General features: G+C 38.2%; 1 protein-coding gene and 1 long non-coding RNA gene across 2 annotated transcripts in view; one reads left to right on the top strand and one right to left on the bottom strand.

Moving 5' to 3' along the window:
- CNTNAP2 (contactin associated protein 2) overlaps positions 1–24,789 on the bottom strand; it is a 2,313,133-nt gene that overhangs the window by 782,738 nt on the left and 1,505,606 nt on the right. Inside the window, exon 13 of the mRNA XM_033192342.1 lies at positions 10,983–11,183. Coding sequence (XP_033048233.1) covers positions 10,983–11,183 — 201 coding nt within the window. The remainder of the gene's footprint in view (positions 1–10,982; positions 11,184–24,789) is intronic.
- Positions 1,803–13,982, top strand: LOC117072323. Its single transcript, XR_004432748.1, has 3 exons — positions 1,803–2,810; positions 7,747–7,853; positions 13,179–13,982. It is a non-coding gene; the product is annotated as an uncharacterized LOC117072323 (long non-coding RNA).

Genomic DNA, 24,789 nt, shown 5'->3' on the forward strand with positions numbered 1-24,789 from the left:
CATAAAGATAAATAATAAAATTGTTAGTACTCTTAAAAAATTTTCTTCTTGTCCGGGCGTGGTGGCTCAAGCCTGTAATCCCAGCACTTTGGGAGGCCGAGACGGGCGGATCAGGAGATCAAGACCATCCCGGCTAAAACAGTGAAACCCCGTCTCTACTAAAAAATACAAAAAAACTAGCCGGGTGAGGTGGCGGGCGCCTGTAGTCCCAGCTACTCGGGAGGCTGAGGCAGGAGAATGGCGTGAACCCGGAGGCGGAGCTTGCAGTGAGCTGAAATCTGGCCACTGCACTCCAGCCTGGGCAACAGAGCGAGACTCTGTCTCAAAAAAAAAAAAAAAAAAAATTTCTTCTTAAATTTTGTTATATTATTTTATCATTTACAAAGTTTAAAGTACATGTTGTTTTATCTATCCAATCTTTTTAGAAGACTTTATGTTTATCCCTTTTTGAAATTCAGAATGGCAGAGTAAGTAGTATGGAATTTTGAAAAACAGTCCAAACGTAGTTTTTTAATTTTTAGAATTGGATAATAGCTGGTTTTTCATTTTTACAATCTTTTATAATATAATAAACTAAAATGCAAATTTGAAAATCTTGGCTTTATGGCCTTTTAATATATTGAAGTTTAACTAGTTTAAATGCAACTCTATAAACTCATACTTCTCATAAATTAGGACAAATCCATTCATTAAGATGCGATCATCTTCAAAGAAAATTCAGCTTTGGTGTAATTTTTAAGTTGCTCTCATTTTAATATATAATCTTTGTTTAAAAAGATTAACAGCAGTGTGCTATCCTGTCTGAAAACTTAAGAAAACATATGGCCAGATGACTACAAGGAGAAATAAACATAAAATCCATAATTCTCACGCAGGCTTTGCATTTTCACTTTTCTTTATAATTATTGTAAGCAAGAATAAGTACTTATTTAAACATGGCTTTTCAAAATCAAAAGGTTAGAGTCTACCTTAACTAGAAAGACATGAGACGACAGATTTACAAGCTCTACAGAGTGACTGGATAACTTCACAGTTTCCATTTCATCCTTATATTTGTTATTTTAAAGTCTAAGCTACAAACAAAGGTACACACACAATCAGAGTCTCACCTCAAATTTCAAGTCTACTACTTGAAAGGCACTAGTAGTACCCTTTTAGTACAACTCAAGCTACCCTTAATAAATTTTACCTTAAGATTAATTTATTAATCAGAAATATTGGAACTGACCAAAGGTCACTTGGTAAATAGCATTTCTAATCATGCACAAAAAAAAAAAAAAGAAAAGAAAATGACAAGGGAAAACATTCTTTCAGAGTGGTTGAAAAGATGGGGGTCGGTACAATTCCTGCTGGGATTAGTTCTATACTCATTTTGGTGGCCAAACATTGACTTCTCTATGGTCACACTTTCTTAAGTGTGTCAGAAAGGTTTTTAATAGGATAGATATACATTTGAATCTCAGGTTGTCCACTTCCAGCTATGATGGCTGATATGGTTTGGCTGTGTCTGCACCCAAATCTTATCTTGAATTGTAGCTCCCACAATTCCCACATGTTGTGGGAGGGACCGAGTGGGAGGTAATTGAATCATGGGGGCAGGTCCTTCCCATGCTACTCTCATGAGAATAAGTCTCACAAGATGATGGTTTTATAAAGGGGAGTTTCCCTGAGGATACTCTCTTCTCTTGTCTGCTGTCACGTGAGACATGCCTTTCACCTTCCACCATGATTGTGAGGCCTCCTCAGCCACGTGGAACTGTGAGTCCATTAAACCTCTTTCTTTTGTAAATTGCCCAGTCTTAGGTATGTCTTTATCGGCAGCATGCAAATGGACTAATATGGTGGTCTTCAGTAAGTTTATTCCTCTGAGTCCTGTTTTGTAAAACAGAGATAATAAAATCTACTTGGCATAACTTTGAGAGTTAAATGGGATAAATGTCTACAATGGCATTGTTCAAGACATTTAATGAGAACTTCTGCCCTTCTCTTTAGCTCCCTTCTTGAAACAGGTGTTCTTGTTCTTTAACAAAGCAAATTCTACACTCTTCTTTCTCTCCTGGGACCTATATTTCTTTTCTGTCTTACATCTTTAATCTGAACCTCTCCAATGTCTCCTTCTCAGTTTATAGATTTATTACAACTCCCTCGTCCCTAAAAATATCAAACATTTCTAAACCCCTACTCTTGCTTTGTCATCTGATTAAGTAGCTTTTCCACATGTAGCCATCCTTTTACCATCAACCTTTTGAAAACTTTCCCCTATTCTTTCTTTTCCCCATGCAGTCTTCGGTGACTCAACCCACCAAACTCCACTGACATGAAACTCCAGCAGCCTCCCAACAGATAATGACAGGGGATGGCTTCCTCTCTCTAGGATGTCTCACCATTGATTGCACCCCAATTTTCTTGTTTTTGCTTATTTTTTACTTGCTTGTTTGTTGTTGAATACCCATCTCCCTTAGCTTCCCAATTATAAGGCTTTCCTAATCTGATTCTTTCTTCCTACTGTTTAATAACTTTTCAGTTCCTTTAGCTAGCTGCATCCTCTTCTTTAGTCCCCGTTTCAAATTAGTGTTTTTCTAATTTATTCACTACCTAGGTAGATGTCTAGAAGCTGGGCATGATGGAAGGTACTAAGATATGGCCCCTGTCCTCAAAGACCTTGCATTGTTGTAAGAAAGAGAACACTAAAACACCAGAAAATAATGAAGAGCAAGAAGAGCCAGGAATAGCCCATAATCAACTGCTAAGTGACAGAGTTTAGACCCTAAGTGAAACAGGAATTCAGAAAAAAATGGTGATCACTGTCGGTAAGAATTGTAGAAGGTTTCATAGGGAAGCAAATAATTATAGTATCAATATTTTTATTTTTTAGTTTTTTGCTTACCAGTTAATCTGTAAAAGAAGGGTGTCCTCTTACATTGAAATTAGCCTTTGAGTGGAATCTCTCTTTGTCTCTGACCCTTGTTGAAAAAAAAAAAGTGAATTGGCTGGGCGCGGTGGCTCACACTTGTAATCCTAGCACTTTGGGAGGCCAAGGTGGGCAGAATGCCTTAGCTCAGGAGTTCGAGACCAGCCTGGGCAATATGGTGAAACCCTGTCTCTACTAAAATACAAAAAAAAAAAAAAAAATTAGGCGTGGTGGCATGTGCCTTTAGTCCCACCTACTTGGGAGGCTGAGGCAGGAGAATCACTTGAACCCGGGAGGCGGAGGTTGCAGTGAGCCGAGATCATGCCACTGTACTCCAGCCTGGTGACAGAGACTCTGTCTCAAAAAAAAAAAAAAAAAAAAAAAAAAAAGAACATAACATTCCATCCACAAATAAATAAACAAAATCAGTATTTTTCTTTTCTTCTGTGTTCTTTTCTTTCTCCTCCTGTTACCTCTCTGAGTCATCTTAAGAAGGCATTACAACTATTCAAGAAGTCCACTTGATCTTTGCTCCTGAGTACATGGGAAGATTGTACTTCGTCTTCCTCTAAAGTTAGGCCCAGAAAAACATGTGACTTGCTTTGGTCCACAAAATGTGCACACATAATGTGTTACTTCCTTGCAGGAGTATTTAATTGTCTGCGCTTAAGTTTGCAGCCTGCTCCTCCCTTGCTTTAGTCATCATGCAGGTGCTGTGAAACCACGGTAGCCCAGGGAGCTGAAGCAATACAGAAGGCTTTGCATGAGGGAAACAAAAAAAAAATTGTTACATAATTAAGATTGGTCAGTCTTGACTATATATTTTCTGATCTTTCAATATAAATACAAGAATGGAAAACATTAGGATTCTGATGATACACTTAGTTCTTTCATTTTATTTTAGTTGTAGAGTATGTTTAAGAAAATTTCAGGGAAGAAAAAATGTAACTCATTAAATTTTTGATGTCAGTTAGAAGGATTTTACGCTATGCCATCAGCCATCACAGACCACATAAAAACCTGTATTCCTAGTGCCATCACTTTGCATGTTAAAGTGAAGTGACCACCAATTCTCCAGATTTTTCTTAATAAACAACATAAGCCTTAGAACTGTTGGCCAGTTTTTCAAGTCAGAAACTTGAGTCACCCTTGAATTTTCTTCCTCCTGTATATATAAGTAATCACAACTCCTGTTGATTCCACCATCTAAACTTAACAACAACAACAACAACAAACTTTCTCTCAAGTCCCAGTGGGCCTCCCAGACATGCAGTCCATGTGCACTCTGGTGGCATGGTGCCAGTGGACTCTCCATACCACCTCTGCTTCCTCCACTCCAGTCTCCATGGAACAGCCAGAACTTCCCTACTTGAAACCATTCTGTTTGCCATTCAAATAAAATCCTCAACATTATGCAGAGACTCTGAATTAATTTCCAGTTTCCTTTGTTCTGCCTCTCCTGCCTTCAAGTTCCCTACTCCAGCCATTCTGACCCCTCTCACTTCCTTCAAATTAGCGTCTCTTGATCTCCATCTCTGAATCATTGAATATACTGACATCGCTAACCCAGAATCCTTCTCTAATTTTTTTCTTAGGTAATTCATTTGAATCTTTCCCATATCAGCTTATATGTCACACTTCTTGATACACAGGCAAAACTAAAAAAAATTTGTTGACTTATTCTCCTATTCATTATTCCAGTTGAGGTTCTCATCAACTCCTATCCATATTGTTGAAATAGTTGCTTACTCTTCTCCCTGCAATCCCTCTATCCCCTTCAATTACAGTGCCCATCACGCAGATGCTAGTTGTCTGGGCATGAAATATTACTAGATATAATTTTCTAATTTTACCCTTTAGTTATTAGTATCCTCCTTGCTTGTCTCATTTAATTATATCACCCAATCTTAATACAATGATTGGGTATATTAATTAAGTAAATAATCTTTTGATTAATATACTGATTAGTCACAATAAATTTTATTTACTGAAAAATCTCTTATTGGAGTTGAGTGATTTATCTATGTTGTCTTAAGAGTTAAATGCTGCACCTTCTTATAATGCACAGCATAACTTGAAATTCATTTGCTTGATAACTGCACCAAAGTTTAGAATTTTTTGCTAAAAATAGATTATATGTTGCAAAGCCAGAGTCATGTTTTCATGTCTTTTCAAAGCCACTAAATCACAGTTTAGTATCATCAAGTATACTGAATTTTATACAGCTTACTTTATGGGCAAAAATTGTAAGCATAATTCAATTTCAATAGATACAAAATCTAATAGTAAACTATCCAAAAGTATATATAATGTATATTGCTTCTTTCAACAAAGGAAGCAGTAAAAAGTATCATTTCTGAGAACTAGACAACACTGAGAAATTAAAAGAAGAAAAACACTGGAAACTAACAAAGCAGTGCTAAATATAGCCAGAAAAATAGGAGAGATAACTTTATAACTCTACAATTAAATACATCTTTATGTATGTAGGGAATCAATACTTCAGCAAAAAATTCTTAATTAGAAAGTATAATATGATTTGTAAAATAAATATATGACTACAATATATATATAAGATACACAAATAAACATTTTAATGGCAGCATAATAGGTCTTGTCCAAACATAGAGAAACATTTTGGTTACGTAAAAGTATTAGTATTGTTGACTAAGACTACGCAAGTAAGATCTAATGGAACTCCCTCAGTGCTTGATTTATCTAATTGAAGATTTGTTTTGTTTGTTTTGCGACAGAGTCTCACTCTATTGCCCAGGTTGGAGTGCAGTGGCATGACACCAGCTCACTGCAACCTCTGCCTCCCGAGTTCAAGTGATTTTCCTGCATCGGCCTCTCAAGTAGCTGGGATTACAGGTGCATGCCACCACACCCAGCTACTTTTTTGTGTATTTAGTAGAGATGGGTTTTCACCATGTTGGCTAGGCTGGTCTTGAACTCCTGACCTCAACTGATCCACCTGCCTTGGCCTTCCAAAGTGTGAGATTACAGGCCTGAGCCACCACACCGGACCAAATTCAAGTTCTTATGGTACTTATTTCAGAAGTAGATTTCATTGTTCACTAATTTAGCCCTTCATAAGTTCAGGTGCTATTACATTTACAAATCTGGGGATATAAATATAAACCATGCAGACATCCATTTGGATGACTATTAATTATTTTTCTATGTTTGGGTAGACTAATTTGGCGATTCCCAAATTGGTATGCCTCATTCTAGGCAGGCTTTTCTATATAAAATAAAATAACTTTTTATTTTTCCATTTCTATGTCTTTTGTAAAGCTGAGGACAACTAAAGTAATAGTTACATTGCGAAAATAGACATGACCATAAATATTGGCAAAATCATTATTTTTAATTTGTTTCTGTTTTTAAGTTTTGCAGTAATAAAAGAGAGCACATTACATGGCATGTATTACTATCCTTGTAAAAATTGTAAGAAACTAATAATGGGTAATTTTACATTTGCTAGCTAATGGTATGGTACAAACAAACATTTATCAAAATAAAAATGAGGTCCATATGCATATCAACTATTTATCATAAGTATCATTAGAAACTATAGAGCCCCAAATGAACTCTTGAGGGTAAAGCTCTTAAAATAAAAAATAACATTTTAAGTGCAAAGCTATTACAAACTCATTTGATATTCATTTTAATTGCAATGACTATAATGAATATACTTTATATTTGAACAGATGTCACAAGTACTACTACAGAAGTTCTAATATAATTCAGTCTTAGTTAAGAATAAGTAAGTGGATATTTAAAATTGAATGTTACCATGAAGGAGGAAGAAAAAAAAAAAACCATTACAGTAAACATTAGCTCCTTTAAAAAAACAAATTAAAGATTTTTATTAAATTGTGTTCTTTCTTGTTTTGACATATACAAAATATAATAATACAAGGAACTTCCTGTCTCAACCACTCCTTTTCCTTGCATCAGCTATTCTGCAGATTAGTAGGCCTAGAAAATGAAAACTGGGACTGTAAAAAATGACTCAGAAGGGTAAGCTGAAATCCACTTTACAATATTTAGAGACTGGTATATCAAAAGGATTAAAAAATTGTATTATGCCAATTTATTTTAGCTGAAGGAGGTAACTACATATGCCATTTTATTTCAGTGGGTCAGACAAGCCCTAATATTCCCTTTAATCTTCTCCCACATGAAGGACTAACACCTTAAATTCCAACATGAGAAACCTTCATGCCATAAATCAAAGACAGTGTTTCTCAATGTGTGGTTCACAGAATTATCCATGGATGTTTGCTAAAAGCAAATATCTTGGGGCCCCAACCAACCTCTATAAAGCCTGGGAGTAAGGCTATTCGATCCACACTTTGACAAGCAACCTAAAAACTCTGATGCACACTCCTGCCTAAAACAACTGCCCCAAGGTTGGATGAGGCAATATGCAAAGCTACCTATTATTCACTTCATTTGAATCAGCAAATCTTTGTTAAGTACAAATCCTTTGTGAATCAAAGATTGGATATATATAGGATGTCCAAACAGGCAAGACACTTATGAGAAACTGATTTTTAAAGTACAATGTATTATGTACAATAATAATCTACAAATGACAGGAAACCCAATATCTGGAAGTCTAGAAATACAAAGAAAATAGTATATTTACTCTTCAGATTAAAAGTTTACTCTTGATTTCAATTTAGCAGTTTTTCTCGTGAAAGGCGTATCTGGAGATTAAAGAAAAATGTCTTTATCTCATTATTAGAAAATGCAACTAACATAGTGCGTAATAACAAGTTTATCCCATGTTTCCTGGTGTTTTGTACATTTTATGTTTTGTAAAGGAGAGTGGTTATGTGTGTGGGGCTTCATGGTGGTTGAGGGGATGAGACAAGGAATGTCAATGAGGGGGAAAGAAAGAAGCTGAACTGCAAGACCAGGAGCACTAAAGGTAAATTCTTTTCCCACCTCTAGTCTAATTCTCCTGGTACCTCAACTGTAAGTCGAACATATTTGGAAGCCATACTGTGTTTTTTAATTACCAGAGCAAAATTCAAAAAGTAAAAGCTGACTTTGGAGTTTAATAAAAGAAAGAAAGAAAATAAAGAACATAAAGCTGAGAGTACCAAGGTTCTTTCCCTGGTCAGGAATTTGCCCCCATTTCCACCCCCACCCCAGGACTGAAGACTAATTAACTGGAATCTGTGAAAAGAGCTTCAGTAAGGAGCATCCGCTCATGAAACAGTGAAGACAAGCTGATGAGGCTCATTAATGGCTCTTATTGCCCTTGGTCTTCTACGTATAGTCTTTGACTTTTCCTAACACTGAAACCAGATCCAGTTAAAGCACACACACAAACACACATACACACACCCCTCCGAGAAGTGAAAGTGAATAGAAAAAAGAGTTGTGCGGGTTCTCAGCACGATCTCTAGACCAGCAATATCAGCATCACTTGGGACCCCACTGTATTTATCTGCTCAGGCTTCCATAACAAAATACCATAGATTGAGTGGCTTCAATGACAGAAATTTATTTTCTCACAGTTCTGGAGGTTGGGAAGTGAAAGATCAAGGTGCTGGCTGATTTTGTTTCTGGTGAGGGCTCTCTTCCTGGCTTACAGGTGCTGCCTTTTTGCTGTCCTCACATGACAGAGAGAAAGACTTCTTTCTGTTGTTCTCCTGAGGCCACCAATCCTATTGGACCCCACTATTATGACCTCATTTAATCTTAATTACTTACTAAAAGCCAAATCTCCAAATACAGTCGCATTGGTGGTTAGGGCTTTAACAGAGGAATTCTGGGGGAACATAATTCAGTCCATAGCACTCACTATAAATGCAAATTCTCAAGCACCACCTGAGACCTGCTGAATCAGAAACTCAGGGAATGGGGCCCAGCAAACCAGGTTTTATTATCTCACCAGATACTGTAATGCCAACTAAAGTCTGAGAAGTACTGGCCCTCAGGATGAAGTCCCAACTCCACAGCACAGCATTTCCTTTCCTTCCTAGTCTACTCCCACACTTCCTTTCTGACCTTATTTCTTAGAGGATACTCTGTCTATAATTCCAGCACAAGGCTTTCCACATAGAAGCACTCACATTTTCACAATATTGTGTACTATTGTTATAGGAGCTATTAAGAAATTATTAAGAAATTATTTTAGGCAGATAGAGGAGAAAAGGGGTCCTTGGAAAGTTTTTGTTTCTTTTAAAGCAGCTCCAAAAATGTTTCTTGTCTAGCAGGAAAGCCCAGGCTCTTAGAGTCAGCCTGGCAAGCTTTGATGTGCAAATACCAGCCATTAGAAACGGGGTCCACCCAAACATGGAGATTCCTGCCTTCTTCTTCCTTGCCCTCACAAGTACCTGGCAACATGGCCGCCCCCACATATCTGCATGTGGCTAGAGCATCATGGCGCCCTTCATTTGCACATTAAAAGGCTAGGGTGGGAGGGCCAGTTTTTCCCCCTGGGCTAGGTGAATAACATGCCTGGTCAAACCAATTTCCTGAGCCCTATGCAAATCAGGTACCACCTCCTCCATCCTCCTCATATAAGCAGCCACTTTACCACCACACACCGGGTTTTCTCTCATTGGAATCCTCCCTCTCTCTGTCTCCGTAAGGGGGAGGTGTTTTTTTCTTCCTTCTTTCTTGCCTGTTAAACGCTCCTCTCCTTAAAACCACTCCACGTATGTCCATGTCGTTTTATCCAATTCTGCCTGAGATTAAGAACCGTGGTGTTCCTTCAGTCATTGGAGCCCTATCACTGTTTGCTTATAACTCTTCTCTGTAAACTACTCTGTATAACATTGCTTTCAATTCATCACTGTTTTGGGGCATCCAACAGCCCATTGGTCTCTGACATAGCACAAAGTTGTTTAACATGATTTTAAAAAATCAATATACTACTTGCTACTTATCATGTCCTTAAGTGTATCACGTCTTATAAGTATTTAGTATATTACCTTACGAAATTCTCCCAATCACCCTGAAGTAGGCATTATAATTTCTGCTTGACAGAAAAAGACACTGGAAACTGAGGCTTAAGGTCAAGAGGTCTATCGTACAACATGGTGACTATGATTAATAGCAATGTATTTATCATATCTTGAAAATTGCTAAGCATGGATTTTAAGTGTTTGCTTCACAAAAAATAATAAATGTATGAGGCAAGGCATATGTTAGAGTTAGCCATTCCACTATATATATATATTTCTAAACATATGGTACACGATAGACATATACAATTTTATCTGCCAATTAAGGTAAAATTTTAAAAAGAGGTCAATTAACTCCCCCAAAGTGACATACTTGGGAAGTGGTAAGGTTGGAAATTAGGAACTCATGTTTCTTTAACTTATTTCCACTGTGTTTTACTACAGACACAGAGATGCAGTTTTCTGACAACATCTCGAATTTACTGCCAAGACTCCCAGAGCATATGGGACTTGTTGCAGTAAAGTGATTTCCAGTATATCTTTTGGAACCACTCTATTCTCTACACCCCGACACAGTCTTGCACACACGTATGTGTGTTTGCATGTGCACACTCACACACACACTAGCAAATTGCTAAAAGTTGGCCATCATGAAAACAAAAAATCAGGCTAGACTTCTTGAGACAAACAGGTACTGTGAAGCGACTACTGGGAAGAAAGAGCTCTAAATTCTATCACTATTCTATATCCTATTTGACTGTAGACAATTTTTAGAATGCTTTCATCTTTACATTAAAGACACCACAAACTCTCAAAGGGAATTGCTTGAATGTTCACAAGGAGCTCTGATAAACTTGGTCCCACAGTCACTACTGATAATTAAGCACTAGAAGCATATATGCACATAAAATTTAAAAATCCATAAGTTTAAAACAACAGACTACTTTTTCTTCAAAATCATTCTTTCTTAGCTTCATTCCGCAGACACCATGCCAAACGATTCTGTTTTACTTATTTATAGCTTCCCTCCTACTGAAGACTGGACTATAAGATAATGAACCACACCTGTTGGATTGTTTAGGTAATTCCAGGCACCAGCTGAGATAGTAATTAAAAGTAACGTTCCATTCTCAGCCTACCTGGAGTGTTCAACAACCTTGACATCTTGCAGAAATAGGAGACATACTGCTCGCAGTACTCCGCGCTGTCAGTGATGGCACTTATCTGGTCCATGGAGGCGCTGTAAACAAGCTGTGTCACTGAGTATTTTTCCGGGTTGTAGGCGACCACAGTCGTCTGCATCTGCAAGTCATGAGACACTATGGTCCACACTTTGTCCTCTGTAGGGAGAAAAACAACCAGGACCCTGGATCATTAGTATGCAAATGCTTCTCCAAATGTCAGAAAATAATTGAGCTACACTTAAATAGTCTTTTTACTGAGCTGGTGTAGAACAGTGTTAAGGAGAGCAATCCTTAAAACATCCTCTGCTCTTTGCTCTTCCCTAAGTTCTGCTTATGACGACAAAGTAGGAAAGCTATATATATATGTGTGTGTGTGTGTGTGTGTGTGTATATATATTTTTTAATTGAGATGGAGTCTCACTCTGTCACCCAGGCTGGAGTGCAGTGACCAAATCTCCGCTCACTGCAAGCTCCGCCTCCCAGGTTTACGCCATTCTCCTGCCTCAGCCTCCCAAGTAGCTGGGACTACAGGTGCCCGCCACCTTGCCCGGCTAGTTTTTTTTTTTGTATTTTTTAGTAGATACGGGGTTTCATCATGTTAGCCAGGATGGTCTCGATCTCCTGACCTCGTGATCCACCCGTCTCGGCCTCCCAAAGTGCTGGGATTACAGACCTGAGCCACCACGCCCAGCCTAGAAAGCAATATTTTTATTGAAGACAAACAAAAGATACCTACTGAAAACAAGGCAAAAAAAATAAAATAAAATAAAATAAGAGCTTTTGTATCTGGTTAGTGCTCTAACATCTGCAGCATTGAATATCAGGCTCATTATGTTCCAACTTCTTCCGGACTGTCATCCATCATTCTTCTGGTGGACCGGATTTTCTCTTTCCTAAATGAACTATGCTCTCTTTCAAGCCTCTGAGTCTTCCTACGTGGTGTTTGCTCTAATCAGAATATGTATCTTCATCTTGTCAACAAATGTTCTTTTCACCCTGACCTTTTAGGCAAAATTAGACATTGCATTCTCTGCTATTGAAATGTTCTATACATGTGGAATAAAGCAAGGGAGTAATTATCTTGGTGATTTTGACCCTGAAAATTTCAGTGTAAGAAAAGAAGCAGATCCAAAATAGATAAGGTTAAATGAAAGTTCCATATACGTTTAAATTTTAGTTAGAAGCATCACTAAGAACCTAAGATAATGTTATCTAATTTTAAGTGTGGCATATGTCTTGCCTCTGTGCACTGCAAAAGCTCCTAAACAAGGACCAATCTCATGCACCAGACTGTCATCACTAAATACCATTTCCTCTAAGATAAAACTAGGATCCCTGGAGAAATGATGGCTTCTACGGCTGGAAATGTGCAAGATGAAAGATGAGCCAGGAACATATCCCACTAGAAAAAAAATAAGCAATTAGAGACTGAGGGCAGTTCAGAAACACCCAGGGCCAAAGAAGGGCCAGTTTTCACATCAACAAGAATATTCTGCAATGGATTAAGGCATCTCAAATATATTTAAATTCTTCAGTTTATTAAAATTGTTAAAAATGTTTAACTTTGGAAGATGCTAGGCAACCAACTTATTATTTTGAATATTGGTGAATGAAGAGAAGAATCAAGCCTTTGGCCTATTTTATAGGAACCTTAATGAAACCAAATATTGTCTTGATGGAAATATTTCAGCTCATAAAAGAAGACTAAATGATGGGATTAGAGTATCATCACTTCCTAACTTCTGACACATTTGGTAGGATCCAAGCAATGATTATCAATGGCTGCTAATATAATCACAAGTGAAACCAGACATGATGCACCTTTGGATGAAAATACATAATTAATGTTACATGTAATGTAGTATTGATAAAAATCAAGCATGAATTTGACCAAGTTTATAGACCTAACTGTGGATTTCCAGAATATACAAGGGAGAGAAGAACACATAAAATGGCACACAGGGAAATACTCCATGAAATCCATGCCATGGGAAACTCTATAGACCAATATCGTTTTATCAACTGATAAATTAAAAAAGAAGGGGATAGAGAGGAAAGAAGTGGTGAGAGAGAGCAAGAGCGAGAGAGAGAGAGAGAGAGAGAGAGAGAGAGAGAGAGAGAGCATGGTAAATGGCAACTCCATTCTTACAGGTGCTCAGGACAAACCCAGGAGTCACCATTAATGCCTCTCTTCTGCATTGATCATCCAGTCTGCCCATGAATCCTGTCTGTTCTACCTTCAATGTATTTCCACAATTTGAACACACCTCCTGCCAACCCACCACCACTACTAGGATCAAAGCCATCCTGATTCCTAACCAGTCTGCTGCTTTCCACCCTTGCCTCCTCACATCTACATTCAACACAGGAGTAACGGTGAGGCTTTTCAAATATAAGTAAGATTCTGATACTCTGCTCAAAATCCTCAATGGCAGCGAGTTTTGTAAAAGTCAAGTCCTTAAAAAAGCTGAAGTCCCTCTATGACCTGGCTTCTTCTGCCTCTATGCCCTCACATGCCAATCCTCCCTCCTTGCTCCTTTGGCACTAGCCACACAGACCTTTCATTTCTCAAACACATCAGCAGGGTCCCTCTTTAGTGCCTCTGCACCTGCTGCTTCCTTTGTCTTTCCTTGGCACCCTCAGGACCCACTCCTTCTCCTCCAGCGCCAGCCTTTCCTTTCCCATTCTACAGCTGCTCTCTGCCTCCCCACCCTGCTTTAATTTACTCCCTAGCGTTCATCTCCCCTTTATTTGTGCACATTTTATTTTTTTTAAGTCTGCCTCCGCATATTAAAAGTTAAGAAGGCAGAAACTGGCATATAATAGGGCTTAAAAATATTAGTTGAGTAGAAAAATGAATTAACAAAAGTTAAACACTACATGTTCTCACTCATAAGTGGGAGTTGAACAATGAGAACACATGGACACAGAGAGGAGAACATCACACACCAGGGCCTTTTGGGGTGTGGGGAGAAAGGGGAGGGAGAGCATTAGGGCAAATACCTAATGCATGCGGGGCTTAGAACCTAGATGATGGGTTGATGGGTGCAGCAAACCACCGTGGCACATGTATACCTATGTAACAAACCTGTACGTTCTGCACATGTATCCAAGAACTTAAAGTAAAAAACCAAAAAATAAAAACAAAAAAGCAAAAGTTAAATAGATCCAAGCTACTCGATCTAGAACAGTTTAAAGTCATTTTGGTCCCAGTTATGGCTTGGCCAGGACTATCCTGTGAGACTCCAGAAAAGCGACTTCATCGTCTAGGCTCTAAATCCCTTTCAGCTATAACAACAAGCCTCTCTACCAGAGCACTTTCCAGTTTGCTCTTCTTGAATCAATTAGAACAAGTTCAGTTACAGTGTCCCCCATAGTAATATATTTTCTGTAGAATAAATATATTCCAGTTTTACCTTTAGCCTCTTTGTAACTGCCTTCCTTTAGTTCCTCCGATAATCAAAGAAGCCACATCATATTTTAGTAATTCTGTCACTTTCTGACGTGATTCTGACAATAAATTGTTTGTCATTTGTGTCCAGACCTGCAGATTTACCTTCACCTATGTTCACTTAATTAAAAATATATTAATTAAATTATGCTGGTTTTTATCTTTTCTGTTGCAATCGGCCTCTGGCATAAAACACTCAAGTGTCTGACACTGCTTCCATTGTTTTATTTTTTTCCTACAAATCTCTATCAAGAGCCTTGTCCTGCAGCAGTACTCCAAATCTTTCTTTGACTCATGATGGAATAGCATTCTAACCTGATGTCTTTTTTGAAGGGTCATAAACGTCTTTTCAATATAATGGCCATAAAGGCAAGCATTAATTTAAGCAAATAAAACAAAATGGTCACCCATTTACAGTCTCTATCTTACACAACTTCAATAACTTTAAAAATATTACCCTATTTGCTGAGATTGAAGAGTCTCTACTTTGTTCCTAGTGACTTCTCAGCCCTAAACTCTATTTCTGCCCCCTCAACACAAACATTCCTCTGTCAAACCCCTGTGCATTATCTGTTATATGTTTGTTTTGTAACACACCCATCCATTAAACAAATATTACTGAGTGCTTACAATATGACAGACACAGCTCTAGGGAATGTGTCTAGGGAATATATCTAGGGAAACCACAGTGCAATAAGCATTTGTACATTTTTGGAGCTTTGGTTGGGTGTGGTGGCTCATGCCTGTAATCTCAGAACTTTGGGAAGTTGAGGTAGGAGGATCACTTGAGCCCAGGAATTCAGGACCAGTCTGGGCAACACAGCAAGACGCTGTCTCAAAGTTATTTTTTAAAATTCAATAAAATAAAAAAAATTTGGAGCTTATGTTCTTCCATTCTAGTGGGGAAAAACAGATCATAAACAAAATAATTAAAATTAAACACACACACACACACACACACACACACATATAGTTTGCCAGTGATAATGGCAGGGAGAAAAAGCTAAATCAAGGAAGGGAAGGACAGACCCTGTGAATGGGGATTGCCTTTTCAAATACAGCAAAAGCTGCAAAAGACTTCACTGAGAAAATGACATTTGAATGTATAAGGTAGTTATCCAGCAAGCCATGTGAATGGCTGGGGAAAATATTACAGACAGAAGAAATACAAATGCAAATGTTCTAAGTCTGGAATTTTCCTGGCATCATTCAGGTATACAAAGGGGCTGCTGAGTGACAGAAGGAAGAATAAGATGAAGTGGGAGTTAGAGATGGATGGGCATGGGAAGAGGATGACCAGGAGTCTGCTATATCCTTTGTAGTCAAAGGAAAACAAACAACTGTTGGCAGTGGAGGATTTTGAGCAGAAAAGCAGCATGCTATAACTTATTTATTGATATATTATTCTTCAATGAAATTATATTTTGAAAAGATTTGAAAAGAAATACACATGCACATATGTATGTATTTTATAAAGTAATTAAATTTTTTTTTACAGCCTTGTGTCGTTTTTTTCTAGGAAAGCACAATTTTTACATTTTTATTTCCTTTCAGTATTTTTGGGGGGTACAGGTGGTTTTTGGTTACATAGGTAAGTTCTTTAGTGGTGATTTCTGAGATTTTGGTGCACTCATCACCTGAGCAGTGTACAGCTATACCCAATATGTAGTCTTTTATCCCTCACCCCTTCCTACCCTTCCCCCCAAGTCCCCAAAGTCCATTACATCATTCTTATGCTTTTGTGTCTTCATAGATTAGCTCCCACTGACAAGTGAGAACATAGAATATTTGGTTTTCCATTGCTGAGTTACTTTACTTAGACTAACAGTCTCCAGCTCCATCCAGGTTGCTGCAAATGCCATTATTTCATTCTTTTTATGGCTGAGTAGTATTCCGTGGTGTATATCTACCACATTCACTTTATCCACTCTGGTTGATGGACTTTTAGGCTGGTTCCATACTGTTGAAATTGCAAATACTGTTGCTGTAAAAATTTGTGTGCAAGTGTCTTTTTCATATAATGACTTCTTTTCCTCTGGGTAGATACCCAGTAGTAGGATTGCTGGATTAAATGGTAGCTCTGCTTTTAGTTCTTTAGGGAATCTCCATACTGTTTTCCATAGTGGTTGTACTAGATTACATTCCCACCAGCAGTGTAAAAGTGTTTCCATTTCACCACATCCATGCCATCTGTTATTTTTTGATTTTTTAATTATGGCCATTCTTGCAGGAGTAAGGTGGTGTGTTAGTCCATCCTCATCTTGCTATGAAGAAATACTCAAGATTGGGTAATTTATAAAGGAAAGAAGTTTAACTGACTTGCAGTTCCACATCACTGGGGAGTCCTCAGGAAACTTACAATCATGGCAGAAGGCACCTCTTCACAGCGTGGCAGGAGAGAGAATGAGAGTTGAGCAAAGGGGGAAAAGTCCCCTATAAAACCATCAGATCTTGTGAGAACTAACTTATTATCACAAGAACAAGATGTGGGGAAATTGCCTCCATGTTTCAATTAACTCCATCTGGTCCTCCCATAGGATTATGGTACCTATAATTCAGGATGAGATTTGGGTGGGGACACAGCCAAAGCATACCATTCTGCTACTGGCCCCTCCCAAATCTCATGATCTCAAATCAATTCAAAACACAATCATGCTTTTTCAACAGTCTTCAAAGTCTTAGCTTATTCCAGCATTAACCCAAAGGTTCAAGTCCAAAGTCTTGTGTGGGGGCTCCAACCCCACATATCTTGTCTGCACTGCCCTAGCAGAGGATCTCTATGAGAGCTCAACCCTGCAGCAAACAGGGTTTGTTTGCTTTGTTGAAGATCAGTTGGCTTTAAATATTTGGCTATATTTCTAGATTCTGTATTTTGTTCCATGCCTATTTTTATACCAGTACCATCCTGTTTTGGTCTCTATAGCCTTGTAGAATAGTTTGAATTCGGGTAACGTGATGACTACAGATTTGCTCTTTTAGCTTAGTCTTGCTTTGGCTATGCAGGCTTGTTTCTGGTTTCATATGAACTTTAGGATTGTTTTTTATAGTTCTTTGAAGAATGATGATGGTACTTTGATGGAAATTGCAATCTGTGGATTGATTTTGGCAGTATGGTCATTTTCACAATATTGATTCTACCCATTCATGAGCACTGGGTTGTGTTCCCATTTGTTCGTGTCATTAATGATTTCTTTCTGCAGTGTTTTGTAGTTTACTTTGCAGAGATCTTTCACTTCCTTGGTTAGGTATAGTCCTAAGTATTTTATTATTATTATTACTTTGTGCGGCTGTTGTAAAAGGGATTGAGTTTTTGATTTGTTTCTCAGCTTGGTTGTTTTTGGTGTATAATAGTGCTGTATACATTGATTTTATATCCTGAAACTTTACTAAATTCATTTATCATATCTAGGAGCTTTTTGGATGAATCTTTAGGGTTTTCTAGGTACATGATCACATCATCTGTGAATAGCACAACTTTATTTTCCTCTTTACAGATTCCAATGTCCTTTATTTCTTTCTCTTGTCTGATTGCTCCAGCTAGGACTTCCAATACTACTATGTTAAATAGAGGTGGTGGGAGTGGGCATCCTTTTCTTGTTTCAGCTCTCAGGGGGAATGCTTTCAACTTTTTCCCATTCAGTGTAATGTTGCTGTGGGTTTGTCATAGATGGCTTTTATTACATTGAGGTATGTCCCTTCTATGCCAATTTTGCTGAAGTTTTCAATCATAAAGGGATGTTAGACATTGTCAAATGCTTTTTCTGCATCTATTGAGATGCTCATATGATTTTTGTTGTTAATTATTTTATGTGATGCAACATATTTATTTACTTGTGTATGCTAAATCATCCCTGCATCCCTGGTATAAAACCCACTTGATAATGGTGTATTATCTTTTTGATATGCTGTTGGATTTGGTTAGCTAGTATTTTGTTGAGGATTTTTGCATCTACGTTCATCAGTGATATTGGTCTATAGTTTTCCTTTTCTGTTATGTCCTTTCCTGGCTTTGGTATTAGGGTGATACTACATAGAATGATTTAGGGAGAATTCCCTTCTTCCCTATCTTTTGGAATAGTTTCACTAAGATTGGTACAAATTCTTCTTTGAATGTCTGATGAATTCAGCTGTGAATCCATCTGGTTCTGGGCTTTTTTGTTGGCATATTTTTTTTACTACTGTTTCAATTTCACTGTTTGTCATTGGTCTGTTTAGAATCTCTATTTCTTCCTGATTTAATCTAGGAGGGTTGTATGTTTCCAGGAATTTATCCACCTACATTAGATTTCTAGTTTGCAAAGGTGTTCATAGTAGCCTTGAATGATCTTTTGTATTTCTGTGGTATTGGTTGTAATAGCTCCTGTTTTGTTTCTAATTGAGCTTATTTGGATCTTCTCTCTTTTTTTCTTGGTTATGCTTGCTAATGGTCTATCAATTCTGTTTATCTTTTCAAAGAACCAGCTTTTTTTCATTTATCTTTTGTATTTTTTTGTTTGCATTTCATTTAGTTCTGTTCTGATCTTTGTTATTTCTTTTTTTCTGCTGGGTTTGCATTTGGTTTGTACTTGTTTTTCTAGTTGCTTGAGGTGTGACCTTAGATTTTTTATTTGTGCTCTTTCAGACTTTTTGATGAGGGCATTTAATGCTATTAACTTTCCTCTCAGCACCACCTTTGCTGTATCCCAGAGGTTTTGATAAGTTGTGCCACTATTACCAATCAGCTCAATTTTTAAATTTCATCTTAATTTCATTGTTGACCCAATGATGACTAAGGAACAGGTGATTTAATTTCCAAGTATTTGTATAGTTTTGAGGGTTCCTTTTCGAGATAATTTCCAGTTTTTTTCCACTGTGGTCTGAGAGAATACCTGATATACTTTTGATTTTCTTAAATTTATCAAGACTTGTTTTGTAACCTATCATATGGCCTATCTTGGCGAAAGTTCTATGTGTTGAAGAATATAATGTATATTATATTCTTATATAATATATAGTTGTTGGGTAGAATGTTCTGTAATTATCTGTTAAGTCCATTTGTTCTAGAGTATAGTTTATGTCCATTATTATTACATTATTATTTTTTGAGACAGTTTTGCTCTCGTTGCCCAGGCTGGAGTGCACTGGTGCAATCTCGACTCACTGCAACCTCTGCCTCTGGTGTTTAAGTGATTCTCCTGCTTCAGCCTCCCAAGTAGCTGGGATTACAGGCACCCATCACCATGCCTGGCTAATTTTTTGCATTTTTAGTAAAGACAGGGTCTCACCAGTTGGCCAGGCTGCTCTTGAACTCCTAACTTCAAGTGATCCAGCTGCCTTAGCCTCCCAAAGTGCTGGGATTACAACAACGAGCCACAGCGGCAGGCCTATGTCCACTATTTCTTTGTTGACTTTCTGTCATGATGAACTGTCTAGTGCTGTCAGAGGAGTATTGAAGCCCCCACTATTATTGTGCTCCCATCTATCTCATATCTTAGGTCTAGTAATAATTCCTTTATAAATTTGGGAGCTCCAGTGTTAGGTGCATATATATTTAGAATTGTGATTTTTTCTGTTGGAGTAATTCTTTCATCATTTTATAATGTTCCTCTTTGTCTTTTTTTTTTTTAACTGCTGTTGCTTTAAAGTCTGTTTTTTCCTGATAGAAGAATAGCTACTGCTGCTTGCTTTTGGTTTCCATTTGTGTGGAATATCTTTTTCCACCCCTTTACCTTAAGTTTATGTGAGTCCTTATGTGTTAGGTGAGTCTTTTGAAGACAGTAGATATTTGGTTGGTGAATTTTTATCCATTCTGCCATTCTGCATCTTTTAATTGGAGAAGTTAGGCCACTTATGTTCAACATTTACTGTTCTCTTCATCATGTTAGTTGTTGCCTTAATACCTTATGTTTTGTTTTTTAATTGTGTTACTGTTTTATAGGCCTGGAGACATTTATGCTTTAAGGAGGTTCTATTTTGGTGTATTTCAAGGGTTTGTTTTAAGATTTAGAACCCCTTTTAGCATTTCTTGTAGTGCTGGCTTAGTTGTGGCAAATTTGCTCAGCATTTGTTTGCCTGAAAAAGACTTGATCTCTCCTTCATTTATGAAACTCAGTTTTATTGGATACAAAATCTTGGGCTGAGAATTATTTGGTTTCAGAAGGCTAAAGATGACACCGCAATTCTTTCTGGCTTGTAAGATTTCTACAGATAATTCTGCTATTAATCTGATAGGTTTTCCTCTATAGGTTATCTGATGCTTTTGTTCCAAAGCTCTTAAGATTCTTTCCTTTGTCTTGACTTTAGAGAACCTCATGACTGTGTGCCTAGGTGATGATCTTTTTGGAATGAATTTCCCAGGTGCTCTTTGAGCTTCTTGTATTTGGGTATCTAGATCTCTAGCAAGGCCAGGGAAGTTTTCCTCAAGTATTCCCTCAAATATGCTTTCCAAACTTTTAAATTTCTCTTCTTCCTCTGGAAAACCAGTTATACTTAGGTTTGCCATTTTATGTAATCTCAAATTTCTTGGAGGCTTTGTTCACTTTTTAAATTTTTTTTTTATTTTTTCTTGTCTTTGTCTGATTGGGTTAATTTGAAAGCCTTGTTTTTGAGCTCCAAAATTCTTTCTTTTACTTGTTCTAGTCTATTGTTGAAACTTTCCACACTATCATTTTTGTATTTCTCTAAGTGTGTCTTTCATTTCCAGAAGTTGTGATTGTTTTTCCTTTATGACATCTATTCATGTGGAGAATTTTTCATCTGTATCCTGTATTTTGTTTTAATATCTTTTTTTTTGTTTTTTTTTGAGGCAGAGTTTTGCTCTTGTAACCCAGGCTGGAGTGCAGTGGCACAATCTCGGCTCACTGCAACCTCTACATCCCGGGTTCAAGCGATTCTCCTGCCTCAGCATCCTGAGTAGCTGGGATTACAGGCACCTGCCACCATGCTTGGCGAATTTTTTGTATTTTTAGTAGAGACGGGGTTTCACTATGTTGGCAAGGCTGGTCTTGAACTCTGACCTCATGATCCACCAGCTTCCGCTTCCCAAAGTGCTGGGATTACAGATGTGAGCCACCATGCCCAGCCTTGTTTTAATATCTTTAAGTTTGTTTTCACCTTTCTCTGGTATCTCCTTGAGTACCTTAATAATCAACCTTCTGAATTTTTTATTTGGCTATTCAGAGATTTCTTGGTTTGGATCCATTGCTGGGGAGCTTGTATGATCTTTTGGGGATACTATAGAACCTCGTTTTGTTACATTACCAGAATTACTTTTCTGGTTCCTTCTCATTTGCATAGATTATTTAGGTGGAGAGGTCTGAATCTCAGTGTCTCCTGTTCAGATTTTCTTATTCCACAGGGTGATCCCTTGATGTGATGCTTTCTGCCTTACCCTAGGGATGGGGCTTCCTGAAAGCTGGAGTGCAGAGATTGTTATTGCTCTTTTGGGTCTGGTTACCAAGCTAGGCTACCAGGCTCTGGACTGGTGCTGTGGAATGTCTACAGAGTCCTGTGACGTGATCCATCTTCAGGTCTCCCAATCATGGATCCCAGCACCTGCTCTGGTAGAGGTGGCAGGGAAGTGAAGTAGACTCCGTGAGAGTCCATGGTTGTAGATATGTGCAGTGTGCTGGCTTTCTGGAATGTATGGTTATGTTAGCAGTGATGTTTTCACATGGACATACTCTGGAACTCTGGTTAGCCAGTATCTTGTAGGCAGTGGAATTAGGTGTTGTCTTCTCCTCACTGGGATGAGGGTTATCCTGTCATGAGTTGTTGTAATGGCCTGAGTTGGTTGGCCTCCAACTAGAAGGTGGTGTTTTCAAGAGAAAATAGTATTAGTGGAGGGATCTAAGCTTGCCCTATGTTGGCCAGGGTAAGTATTTCAGTTTCTCAGGTGATGGGAGGGGCCATAAAGCTCCCAAGAGTTTATCTTTTGTAATCAGCTACCAGGTTGGGTAGAGAAATACTATCATGTCAGGGCAGGGTTAGACAGGTCTGAGCTCAACCTCTCCTTGGCTGGGGCTTGCTGCAGCCACTGTGGGGATAGAGGGTATTTCTCAGGCCAATAGGATTATGTTCCAAAAGTCATCTTGGCTGCCTCTACTGTGTCATATAGTTCACCAGAGAAGTGGGGAATAACTGTTAGTGAGAGGCCTAATCCACCTCCCATGCAGTTGGCAAGGCCAGTCTTGCTCACGCAGTTCCCCAATAAGACCTTGCTTGAGGTCATGAACTTCCCCACTAAAAAAAGCAAGCATGGCCCTTGCTCCTCTACATCTGCCCACTCCATCAGCAGCGGCTCCTGTGCTTGAATCTGCAGCAGCTCCTCCTTGTCCCCTGGACTTTACCTGAGAAAATCTGTGCCCAGTTGAAATAACTACAAATTTCAGTTGGGAGTTTCCTTTGCATTGTGGCTACTTCCCAATTCCTCTGGCTGCCTTCTCCAAGGGCCCCTCTACAATATCATCAGGGATGGCTTCCCTGGGCTTCAGCTGGAGACTGGGACTGCCTGCAAGACATTTTCTGCTGCTACTTCTACTTTGATATTTCATGTGACTCCCTAAATCCATTTCAACTCCAGGAGAAGTTAAATCCTTCTTCTATAATCTCATGATCTGGATTTTCAGATCCCTCAGTGGAAATGTGTGTTCAGAGGCAGGTTTTCCTTCTCTCACACTTTGGGAATGCTCAGTTTTTCACCTGTTTCATGAAATTTGTAGTAGCGTGCTGCTTCTTTCAAAGGATCTGTGAATCCTTCAGGTTTTCCTGGTATGTTCCTTTGTTGGTTCTTGGAGCAACAGATCACAGTGTGAGTCTCCACACATTGTTCTCTTCATCTGAGTGAGAACTGCACATTAGCCCTATCTCCTAACTCCAATCTTGTCCACCAAGTGCAGTGTCATGACATTTTCAAACAATTTCTTTGGTAATTGACATTTAAAAAGAAATTTCTTTGGTAATTGTGAGCATATGCGAACAATAATATATAAAGTCCATTTTGATGAAATAAAACAATTACTGTTGATGCATTTTACAAAGTATTTTGTAATATTTGCATATTACACATTGCAGTAACTCCTTTGGAACCATAAAATTTTTAAAAATATTTTAATTTTTATGGACACATAGTAGGTATTTATATTTATGGGGCACATGAGATACTTTGATACAGGCATGCAATGTATAATAATCACACCACAGAGAAGGAGGCAACCATCCACCCAAGCATTTATCCTTTGTGTTACAAACAATCCAATTAGACTCTTTTTAGTTATCTTAAAATGTACAATTAAGTTATTATTGACTATAGTAACCCTGATGTGCTACCCAATAGTAGGTTTTATTATTCTTTCTATTTGCTGTACCTATTAACCATCCCCACTTCCCCCTTCAACCCCTCACTACCCTTCCCAGCCTCTGGTTACCATCTTTCCACTCTCTATGTCCATGAGTTCAATCGTTTTGATTTTTGGATCCCCCAAATAAGTGAGAACATGTGATGTTTGTCTTTCTGTGCCTGGCTTATTTCACTTAACATAATGATCTCTAGTTCCATCCATGTTGTTGCAAATGACTGGATCTCATTCTTTTTATGACTGAATAGTACTCCATTGTGTATATGTACCACATTTTCGTTATCCACTCATCTGTTGATGGACACTTAGATTGCTCCCAAATCTTGGCTATTGTGAACAGTGCTGCAATAAGCATGAGAGTAAAGATATTTCTTCTGGCCGGGCGCAGTGGCTCACGCCTGTAATCCCAGCACTTTGGGAAGCTGAGGCAGGTGGATCATGAGGTCAGGAGATTGAGACTATCCTGGCTAACACGGTGAAATACCGTGTCTACTAAAACTATAAAAAATTTTGTGGTGGTGGGCAACTGTAGTCCCAGCTACTCAGGAGACTGAGGCAGGAGAATGGTGTGAACCCGGGAGGTGGAGCTTGCAGTGAGCCGCGATCACAGCACTGCACTCCATCCTGGGCAACAGAGTGAGACTCTGTCTCAAAAAAAAAAAAAGAAAGAAAAAGAAAAAAATATTTCTTCCATATACTGATTTCCTTTCTTTTGTGTATATACCTATCAGTAGGATTGCAGGATCATATGATAGATCTATTTTTAGTTTCTTAAGGATATTTTGAATGCTTCTTAGTGGTTGTAGTAATTTACATTTCTACCAGCAGTTGTATGAGGATTCCCTGTTCCCCATATCCTCAACAGCATTTGTTACTGCTTGGCTATTGGATATAAGCCATTTTAACTATGGTGAGATGATGTCTCATTGTTGTTTTGATTTGCATTTTTCTGATGATCAGTGATGTCTGGCACATT

This window comes from Trachypithecus francoisi, unplaced genomic scaffold, assembly GCF_009764315.1.
Source record: "Trachypithecus francoisi isolate TF-2019V2 unplaced genomic scaffold, Tfra_2.0 Lachesis_group4, whole genome shotgun sequence".
Classification (NCBI taxonomy): Eukaryota; Metazoa; Chordata; class Mammalia; order Primates; family Cercopithecidae; genus Trachypithecus; species Trachypithecus francoisi.